The 10,418-nt window shown below is 36.4% G+C and overlaps 2 protein-coding genes across 5 annotated transcripts; both read left to right on the forward strand.

The window, feature by feature from the left end:
• The first annotated feature begins 1,429 nt into the window (after positions 1 to 1,429).
• LOC109001447 (30S ribosomal protein S9, chloroplastic) lies at positions 1,430 to 4,884 on the forward strand. 4 transcript variants are annotated; one of them, XM_035691604.1, is made up of 3 exons: positions 1,450 to 1,884; positions 3,124 to 3,412; positions 4,469 to 4,884. In XM_035691604.1, the coding sequence occupies exons 1-2, from the start codon at positions 1,552 to 1,554 to the stop codon at positions 3,409 to 3,411; spliced, it is 621 nt and encodes a 206-aa protein (XP_035547497.1). In that variant the 5' UTR covers positions 1,450 to 1,551; the 3' UTR covers position 3,412; positions 4,469 to 4,884. The 4 variants fall into 4 exon arrangements, with proteins under 4 accessions (XP_018834272.1, XP_035547497.1, XP_018834273.1 ...); XM_018978728.2 differs by having other exon boundaries at positions 4,648 to 4,884; XM_018978729.2 differs by lacking the exon at positions 4,469 to 4,884 and adding an exon at positions 3,619 to 3,694.
• A 1,168-nt stretch (positions 4,885 to 6,052) lies between these two features.
• LOC109001448 (uncharacterized protein At4g28440) lies at positions 6,053 to 8,185 on the forward strand. Its single transcript, XM_018978730.2, has 2 exons — positions 6,053 to 6,464; positions 7,725 to 8,185. The coding sequence occupies exons 1-2, from the start codon at positions 6,194 to 6,196 to the stop codon at positions 7,913 to 7,915; spliced, it is 462 nt and encodes a 153-aa protein (XP_018834275.1). The 5' UTR covers positions 6,053 to 6,193; the 3' UTR covers positions 7,916 to 8,185.
• Positions 8,186 to 10,418: the final 2,233 nt, after the last annotated feature.

A 10,418-nucleotide genomic window follows, 5' to 3' on the forward strand; every position in this document is an offset into this window, starting at 1 on the left:
GGAGCTATGATCCCTAAAGAGCACTTTTGGTTCCTTTTTTTGATAATTTCGAAAGCATTCATATTTACCACAGTGCAAATGGTTTACATTATATACAATTGTGCTTTTCTCCATGTAAAACAACCTTTTTAAAACCATATCAATTGACATATTTACTTTTGATTTAATATTTTATATCTTTTCAAATCATTTGATTTTGTCTATTCCAATCGAGTAAGTTAGTAGCTGTTTAGAACATTAGGGATCAATATGGAATCTTTTTTTATACATAACTTTTATGGTTTTTCTTGCAAAGGAGTAAGAGCTGGTTGTTCTTTTTCATTTCTTAAGGTGGTAGTGGGTTGTAAGATTGCAGAAAATCAATCAAATGTTGAGGACACAATCAATGATATTAATAGCAAGGGAAACAAACAATTTTTTTGTATCTGAAGAAGTTTTTTCGTTGTACTCGTACTCGTATAACAAGAGTCATACCTTGAGAAAAGGCAATGAAACCAAATCGTTGAGAGAACAGACCGATCATCAAAAAAATCATCAATATACAGAAACTCAATAAAACCAACAAATCATTAAGAGAACAGACTTATATATAGAAACTCTTTATATGCTGTAAAATCTCACAATCATGCACCCACGCAAACTCATAGACCTATATTCTAAGAAGAAAAAATTTGTGTTTTCCTGCATTTTGGAAGAGAGAGAGATTCCAAGAAAGCAAACATATTTCACCCATATATTCTGTGAATCAGTATGGTACTCACATAAACTCCTACAACCACATTCTAAGAAGAAAAAATTCAAGCTTTCATATATTTTGGAGAGAGTGAGAGAGAGATTCCAATGTTTACCTCAACAATGAGAGCAGAGCTTGAAGCTGGATGATTGGCGATGGAAGCAGTGAGCATAGTTGAGGAAGAAGGCTTTGCTTCTGTATTTGGAGCCAAGAAACGTAGAAAGCGTGGGAAAGAGATAGATAATCTGAAATGAGAATAAAATAAATATGAAGGAATGCGGAAATGAGGATGAGAAGGAAATAGAAATTAATTAAAAAAATTTACAAGCATAAACAAGATCCTGTAGATGTAGCAGGATCACTGATCACTGTATCAAAATGTAAAATATTTGTAAAATACAAGATTAGATAAAGTTCTTTTTTAACAACATTTCTTTATATTTGAAGAAAAATCTATTTTACAATAACATTAGGAGTGCTCTTATAATATTAAAAAAATTCTAGACATAAACCTCACACATTATACATTTATTTAAAAATATATTATTTTATCTTTTTATCCACGTAATAAAAATAATTCTAGACATATTTGTAAGTAAAATATAATAAAAATATAAAATGACATATTTTTAAGCGTCGTCGCGTTGGTTAATTGATATTGCCAGAAAAGGGCATTATCGTCAATTCGAATACGTTATCGGTTATCCCCCACACCTGCTCAATCCATCCATTCAGGCTTTCAACCCACACGACACACTCACCCACAGCTCCGACTTTCTCACCAAAATCTGTAGGAGAGAGAGAGAGACGCAACAACAATGTCGACTTCCTTATCCTCCCTCACCTTCTCCTTCTCTTCCCTCTCCTTTTCCTCCCATATTTCCCACAAACCAAACAGCCTCTCTTTTCACCGGCCCAGGTCCCTCTCCCTCTCGCACCTGTCCGCTCCCCCTTCTCTCGTCTTCCTCGCCTCCGCCGCCCCCCCGGCAGAGCTTGAGACGACGGACCTAAAGAAGTACGTTAAATCCAGGCTTCCCGGTGGCTTCGCCGCCCAAACAATTATCGGCACCGGCCGCCGAAAATGTGCCATTGCTCGCGTCGTCCTCCAAGAAGGTACCGGCAAAGTTATCATCAATTACCGTGACGCCAAGGTCCCCAACTCTCTCTCTCTCTCTCTCTGTGGCTCTCGCTCTGTTTGTTTGTGTGTGTGTGGTAATGTATGTTTACACATAGGCGTTATTGCTCACTTTCATAATATCTCGATTGATTATATTGAAATTAGGTTTAAGTCTAATTTGTAAGTATCTTTTATTGTAGAATTTTGAGTATTTTTTACATAAACTTATGATCTAGTGATTCGAGTTGCTCATTACAGTTGCTAGAAAAGTTCTCCCATTCTAGAGCTTTGTTGCTGAAAGGTTTTTCTTTTTCTTTTTTTTTTTTTCTTTCAGAAATCTCCATTTAATTAATGTAAGCCCGCAATAAAGTGGCTTCATTCTGACAGTTCTGTGTTTTTAGTTGTTTATGCGCATGTATTCCTTTGTCTCTTTTTGATGGTATGGTGTTGTAATCTTGTGTGTTAAGTCTGTTGAATAATATGGGTAGGGGCTGATAAGAAAAAAGAAGAAGAAGAAGATAATCTTCCCTTGGATAGATTCTGCTATTAAATGAATCATGTATAACCTCAAGTTTAAAATGACTTAGTGGAAGCAGAAGAGAGAAGAACAGCAGTGGACAGATCTCCTTTTTCTTATTCAATTGTTATATTATATGTGAATCATTAGCCAGTGTTGAGAGAGTTTTTTTTTTTTTTTTTTTTGTCATAAATCATATTTCCAACCCTCAGTTCATTACCACTTTCCAATTTGCTTTAACTGGGTTTTACGCCTACATCCATCGAGGTCTTTGTCGAAACAACGTACTTCTGTTTACCTGAACCATTTTGATGATATTTGCTTCAGTTGATGATATAACCATGATTTTGAATTGATGGCAGTTAGTGAGATCTGAAAATGCTCCTATCCCATTCTTTTGAAGAAACTTATTCCGTGACATCTCATACTTACTGATGAATCTGTTGTTCCCCAAACATGGTGTGATTCTGTTTCTGGCAGATTTGCGCTTTAATCCATTGAGGTGCATTCTTCTCTTATATGCCATCCCAATCATACGCATTAGATTTTGCTTCTGCTGTTCAACTCAGGATAGGAAAGAGAGTGAGTTGCTTCTGTGGGACAACTCATTATTTTTTCAATCGTTTACTTATCAAGAAAATAATTAGAGAGTGACATTCTGTTTAGTCGATTTGATGGACTCATCTGTGCGTTGCAATAGCTACTCTCTTCTCCATGAAGTTTCATCAGCTCTCTGCTCTTTCCATTGCTGTGCAGGAATATCTTCAAGGCAATCCATTGTGGCTTCAGTATGTCAAAGTCCCATTGGTAACTTTGGGATATGAAAGTAATTACGATGTTTTTGTCAAAGCTCATGGGGGAGGACTCTCTGGTCAAGCTCAGGCAATCTCCCTGGGCATTGCTCGTGCACTGCTAAGGGTAAGTGAGGACCACAGAAGACCTCTGAGAAAGGAAGGGCTTCTGACCAGGGACTCCAGAATTGTTGAGAGGAAGAAAGTTGGTCTCAAGAAAGCTCGCAAAGCCCCACAGTTCTCCAAACGTTGAGGTTGGAAATATTGGATGCATACATTTGGTTAACTTTTTGTTTTAGCATTTGTTTGTTAAGCTTCCTTGATGTTACAATTCGTGTTATCAAAATACCTTGGCTTTGTTTGTTGATATCTTTATTAGAGTCTTTTTCTACTTTTGTTTTCACCTTTTGGGAAAGTTCTCTGCTTTAGGCTGAGATATCATTGAACTGTGGATTTTCAGATAAGATGCTCAGAGGTGCACTTTGGATTCGAGATATAAACATTAAAAAAAAACATTGTAGAAGATTGAGATTTAATTGGTGCTCGATTAGGCCCTTGACAACTAATTTTTGTAAAAAATTATTGCTGATTATATTGAATTTTGAAGGTGTTACTGCGGCTTTAAGACTCTTGAATGGGAGTTATGAAAGTCGGATCATCTTTCTGTAGCTTTCGGCCTTTGGTGCCTTGGCCCACTATTAAAGGTTTCAAGCCAAGCTGTGAAACAGTGAAAGGCCTCGTTTAAGCTTAAGCTTTGACACTTGCAAGATTTAATCTTGTTTGTGTAATTTTTCTTTTCTTTTTTAATATATTTTTTCTTCAGTGAAAAACATTTTTTTTTTTACCTTTTCTAAAGTCTCTATTTAGGCCTCGTTTGGATTCAGAGAGATAAGATGAGATAAAAGTTAAAAGTTGAATAAAATATTGTTAGAATATTATTTTTTAATATTATTATTGTTTTAGGATTTCAAAAAGTTGAATTATTTATTATATTTTGTGTGAAAATTTAGAAAAATTGTAACGATGAGATAAGATGTATTGAGATTACTTCTCAATCCAAACGGGACTTCATTAAATTTTTTTATGTGATTTCCTTTCTAGTAAATCACACCCTATTTTCTTGGATTCTTTTAATATCTTGTCACGGCATTGTTGGCGTTGTTTCAAGTCTTTTGACTCCGGGTGGTCGCAAATATATAATAATGCAAAAGTAGCTTCATTCCTATTATTTCTTTACCAATATTTTGCTACAATTGTTACTTGGAATCTTTCTTTCCATCATTTAGTATGGAGTTTATGCCTAGGTCCAGAAATCACGGGGTGCTGTTTTTCGTGGAAGTTGCTCTTTATTGGAATTCCTCAACAGATTGATCTTTATTTTGTTAACCAAAGTTGCTCTACATATTACTTTCCAACCTAGTCGGATTGCCATTCTTTTTGCAAGTTTGGCATTATCATGTTCATGTCTTGACTACTTTAACGTGGTTAGGTGGGCGTGACCAAATCTTCCACACTTTACCGGATCTGGGAATGCTCATTGTTCAATGGCTTCCTCCAACTAGTGTTCTTCCTTATTTTCTTTACCTAATGAACCACTTTATTTCTGCAAATCTCGTCTTCTCTTTTCTTTCAACTTTCTCCTCATATTTCATCTCATTTTATGAATGTAAAAAAACTTTATGCATTATACGTTATGAATGTAAATAACGTATTTAAATGTTCTTTAGTTTGATCACCGTTTTAGGAGGAAAAATCAGCCATTCCATAGAAACGACTCATTCCTCTAATTATTCTTGAGACGTTGGAGTAACAAATTTTAAAATATTAAGTTTTTAAAATATGCTATTTTTTTAAAATAAAAATCTCAAATGTTTTTTATTTATTTATTTGTATTGGGTGTTCGAAACAACGTCTCGACTAATCTTGGGGATGCACAGGCTTTTGACAGAAAATTCTCACAAGTACACTTAAGTTAATTCAAGGAAAACATCTTTCAATCTAACTACTCCTAAAAATTGTTTGCGCTCATGAAAATTTAAACTTTAGATATGTGGAGAATATCCCTAATCCAATGTATTTACCAATTGAGCCGAAGTGGCTGTTGTCCACTCGTAATTCCACAGGATAGTTGGACAACCCATGAAATAGAGTGGGCTGGGTCAATCCCAACAATCATTAGTGACCAACCTCCATGCCCATGGAAGTGGATATACAGTTCTCGGAAGGCTCCATTCCAAAGTTTGAATCACCTTGTGGGCATTGTAGGAGATGGGTGGCTGGCCACCCAATGCCATTTTTTTTTTCCAAGTATCTCTTTGCATCTATTTTACACTCAATACAACAAATTTGAAAGAATTAGTGTTAGTAATGGTGTTTCGGACAATGGACATCGAATTAAGTATTTCGTTTATCATGTAATTAATTACTTATAAAAATATCACGAGGTTATAATATTCTTTCCAGGACTATAATTTAAAGTGAGGTTAAATTAAATATTCCGGTGAGTTTTTTGGGTATATTAAATGCTCCTTAAAATTTATAAGATTTATTTTTTTATATATTTTCCTTTCACGTTATATGACAGAAATAAATAATATATTAACATTTTTTCTCATTTGGTTATAAAAAAAGAGTGATACAGTTATAAGTTGTGCACTTATTTTGAAAAAGAGTGAGTTTAGTATTAAAAATTTAATTTTTTTATATAAATAATATATTTACTTATTTTTTTAAAAACAAATACACCACTATTTTATAATTTGTTAATATATTATTTTTTAAAAAAAATGGGAAAGGGATGGGAGAAAAAGTAGAAGGGCCATTTCGAACAGGCCTTTCTCTAAAGCAATGGAAACTATAACCCCAAAGAAAGACGAATAATCAAAGCCCAAATCCGCAAATCCCAATCCCCTCAAACCGAGATTAGATTTCCACCACACCACTACTAGGCTAGGGTTTAACTTCAATGCCTTTTCAGTCCTTTCGGCTTCTTATTCCGAGCTTTCTAGGGGTTTCAGCTTTCGGGAACCTTAAAAATGGCGACAGCGACAGCGACAACTGCAACAGGGGTTAAAGCGGTTGCGAAGAGGAAGCCTGTGTTCATCAAGGTGGACCAACTGACGCCCGGCACGCAAGGCCACACCCTCGCTGTCAAGGTTGTCAGCTCCAAGCCCGTCAAGGTCACCAACAGCAAGCCTGCCCGATCGTCTATGATTTTGTCTCGGCCCCTACACCCCGCACGTATTGCCGAGTGCCTCGTCGGCGACGAGACGGGGGCCGTCGTCTTCACTGCTCGCAACGATCAAGGTATATTAAACGTGTATGTATAAATATTGTTTTGAAAATAAATTTCTTTGCTTTTATGCTCGTAAAATATGTGGGTGCATGGAATAAGTGATTCTTAGGGTGTTGGTATTTTTATTTTCCTTTTTTCTGGGAGCCTGATTCGGGTTTGGGTGGAGAGCAGAATAACAGCTATTATCTTAGTAATTTTTTTTATAGGTAAAAGTAAATTTTATTGAAATAACGAATCTATTAACTTAGTATTATCAGGTGCAAGGTGTTCTCTATTGTTTCTTGAGTAAATGTGGAAGATCTTGCTCGTTTGGGTATTGGGTTTTAGGTTGTAGGGAAACTCTATGCAACTCTTGATGTTTTTGGGAATAATTATTGGGGTCTTGTTACGTATGTAATGTGCTCCTTGGTTGTTTTTAGTGGTGTTTTTTTGTCTGGTCGCCTTGATGTCTTGGTGCTATGATGTATCTTGGGAAAAAGGAAGACAGTGATGCTCTGGGTAGTGGGTTTTTCATTGTTTGGTGCAATGCTGGGTGCTTTCAGGATATTAACGCACAAACAACATGTTTGTGCGTTAATACCCGTTGTGTGGGTTTGTATCAATGTAAGAGAGCATATTCCTCTATTCTTTTGCAGTTTATTTGGTTCTGAAAATTTGAAAAAGGGGAAGTAATTTCTTACCCAGTGTTAGGTTTATCATTGTTTTGAATCCAACATCAATGCTAATAAGGAATTAGTTGCAGCGAAGTATGCAAGCATTTATGTGTATTTGATGTATGTACATGTATATCGTATGTACATTGTATAGCTGTGTGTATAATGTATATGACCCTGCTTTCTTTGGTGCAATGAGGGTTGAGAATCTTGTTCTGTTTCCTTGGTTGCTTGATTTATAGATTTGAGTTTTCAGTTCCTCTATTTGTTTGGCCTGAAAATGATCAATTGATTAATTAAATGCGGTTGGCACAACTTCATGGGTCAGATATTATGGTTCAGATTTTCAATTGTTTTGTCATTTCATTTACTCATTAGTTCGTATCAAACTTGTCCATTTGCTTATACTTTTACCGGCTAATTGTGCCAAATATATTTCCTGCACCCATTATTTGTATTCTGGAATGTATTTATGCGACAAACATATAAATTGGTTTGGGTTGCCCTGTTGTAGTAGCACTATACAATATCATTTGCTGCATGTCTGTTGATGAAATGTTTTTGAAGTTTTTTGTTCCTATATTGTATTCTGTAATTCATGGCTTTATTTATGTGCAGTTGATATGATGAAGCCAGGTGCCACTGTGATCCTGCGGAATGCAAAGATTGACATGTTTAAGGGGTCTATGAGGCTAGCAGTTGATAAATGGGGACGTGTTGAGGTCACTGAACCTGCAAATTTTGAAGTTAAAGAGGATAACAATCTCTCTCTTGTGGAGTATGAGCTAGTTAATGTCGTTGAAGAATGATTGTGTCGTATGGAAGGCGATGTTTTGGAATTTGGGGTTTGAGTTTGTGTGCTGGCAATGAATTGTCGTCTGGATTTCTATATATGTTGTAAATCTTGCTGAACTTGTTTTTGCCCCAAATATATGTGTTTAATTCAAGTAATTGTGAAATTGGGAAAGTGATTGCATTTGGAATGTTTGATCAATGGTGCAGCTTATGCTCTCCACATTTGTACTTGGAAAAGTAAATCTTCTATTTTCTATTCGGGCTAAAAACAATCACATGATCAACGATGCACTCCATTTTTGTTTATTTGCTTTCTTGCAAAGTTTTTGCTTCGAAATCACGATTTCCATGTAATGAATTAGCATTTTTTTTAAAGCTGAGATGCCAAGTTGCAGATCCTTGTACAAAAAGTGATTCTCTTTTTGTGTAGATGGGGGGGACTCGTAGTTCTACTGTTAAAGAAGTACTGATAGATCTACTTTCTCCATTTGAAAAGAAAGAATAGATTGTATAAATTTACTTTCTCCATGGATTGGTAATGGATAAGCCCAAGCCGAGGCGAATGTCAAACTTGATATTACAAAATTGCTGATGACATTCAGAAAGCATGTAAGAGTTTTTCTTGTATTTTTTTAATAGATAATCAAAGATATTATTCATAGAAATAGGCAAAACTCAGGTACACGGGAAGTATATATGAAAAAACGCCTAGCTAGAGGTTACAATAGAAAGAAGAAGATCATGGAACACTAAGTCTGTTACAAACTATAGCCCCCGCCCATAGGAACAATGACTTAAAAAATAAAACTTTAAGCTCATCTATTGTTCTCTCTTGATCATCAAAACATCTAGCATTTGTCTCCCTCCAAATACACCAACACATGCATATTGGTACCAATCTCCAAATTGCCGCTACTTGAGAATCTCCGTGTAGTTCTCTCCAGCTTGTGAGGAAATCTATCAATCTACAAGGCATAACCCAAGACAATCCGACTCTTGAGAAAAAATCATCCCATATAACCTTGGCCACCTCGCATTGTAAAAGCAGATGATCAATTGACTCTTCATGCTTATTACACATACAACACCAATTTAGGACAATATTTCGTCGTTTCCTCAAATTATTTGTGGTGAAAATCTTGTCCAAAAATGATGTCCAGACAAAGAAAGCTGCTTTTGAATGAGCTTTCGTCTTCCATATGCTTTTCCATGGGAACATAGGCATTCTGGAGTTCGTAAGCTTTTGATAAAAAGAACTGATAGAGAAGATACATTTCTTAGAATGATTCCAATGCATTTTGTCTCTGGAGTCCCTGGAATACTTGCGGAATATAATGCCGCAAAGAACTCCGTAATAGACTCCAACTCTCAATCATGGGCTGCCCTAATGAAGTCAATATTCCATTGAGGGGTGACATTTGAAAAGATTAGAAGGTCGGCAATTGATGCCTCCTTTAATCTAGCAAGCACAAAGATGGCAAGGAATGTATCTCGTAGACAATGGTTACCACACCATATATCAAACCAAAAAGAGACACGCGAATCATCGTCTACAACAAAATATTCATGTCCTTGGAAGGTCCCCCAAAGGCTCCTTATGTTTTTCCATAAACCCACACCATAAGTGTCTCGTACCTCATTCGAGCACCATCCTCCCCAAGCTTCCTCAAATTGAGAATTTATAATAGACTTCCATAAGGCCTCCCTTTCATTTTGGTACCTCGACAACCACTTACCCAAAAGAGCTTGATTGAATTTCATAAAGTGGTGAATCCCCAACCCTCCCCCCAGAAATTGGGGTACAAACTGTTGACCAATTAACCAAGTAGAATTTGAACTCTTCTCCCAATCCACTCCATAAGAAATCCCTTTGTAGTTTCTCAATGCGGTTAGCCACCTTTATGGAAAGCGGGAACAAAAACAAAAAATAAATGGGTAAGTTAGAAAGAATGCTTTTAATCAAAGTCAACCTACCACTTTTCGACAAGTATAGCCTCTTCCAAGCAGCCAATCTGCGCTCCACCTTTTCGACTACATCATTCCAAATTCTTTCAGGTTTAAAAGAGACACCCAACGGTAAGCCAAGATACTTCATATAAAGCGAAGATATCTTGCATCCCAAGGTAGTAGCTAAAATGTCAACATTGGGGGCAGCCCCCACTAGCACTATTTCCAACTTTGCGAGGTTAGCCCTCAAGTCTTGGACTTGACCAAGGTGTGCACCACAAAAGATAAGCGTGTCATCAGCAAATAATAAGTGAAAAGTGTTGAGATCGCCATTCCCCACTGAAAAATCATGGAATAACCCACCATCCACCAGGCTCTCAATCATCTTGCTAAGAGCTTCCATAACAAATAAAAAAAGTAGAGGAGAAAGCGGATCTCCCTGTCTCAAGCCACTGGAGGAGTTGAAGAAACCCACCGGTGAGTCATTTACCAAGATAGAGAAACAAGCTGAAGAGATACAAAATTCTACCCATTTCTGTCATTTTCCCCCAAAACCACATCTTCCAAGTA

This window comes from Juglans regia, chromosome 1, assembly GCF_001411555.2.
Source record: "Juglans regia cultivar Chandler chromosome 1, Walnut 2.0, whole genome shotgun sequence".
In the NCBI taxonomy this organism is placed as follows: domain Eukaryota; kingdom Viridiplantae; phylum Streptophyta; class Magnoliopsida; order Fagales; family Juglandaceae; genus Juglans; species Juglans regia.

Excerpts from the sequence above, each read along its gene's own strand:
- LOC109001447 (XM_018978727.2), top strand. The coding sequence starts at position 1,552 with ATGTCGACTTCCTTATCCTCCCTCACCTTCTCCTTCTCTTCCCTCTCC. Across the intron at positions 1,885-3,123 it reads TCAATTACCGTGACGCCAAG|GAATATCTTCAAGGCAATCC; the intron begins GTCCCCAACTCT and ends ATTGCTGTGCAG.
- LOC109001448 (XM_018978730.2), top strand. The coding sequence starts at position 6,194 with ATGGCGACAGCGACAGCGACAACTGCAACAGGGGTTAAAGCGGTTGCG. Across the intron at positions 6,465-7,724 it reads CACTGCTCGCAACGATCAAG|TTGATATGATGAAGCCAGGT; the intron begins GTATATTAAACG and ends ATTTATGTGCAG.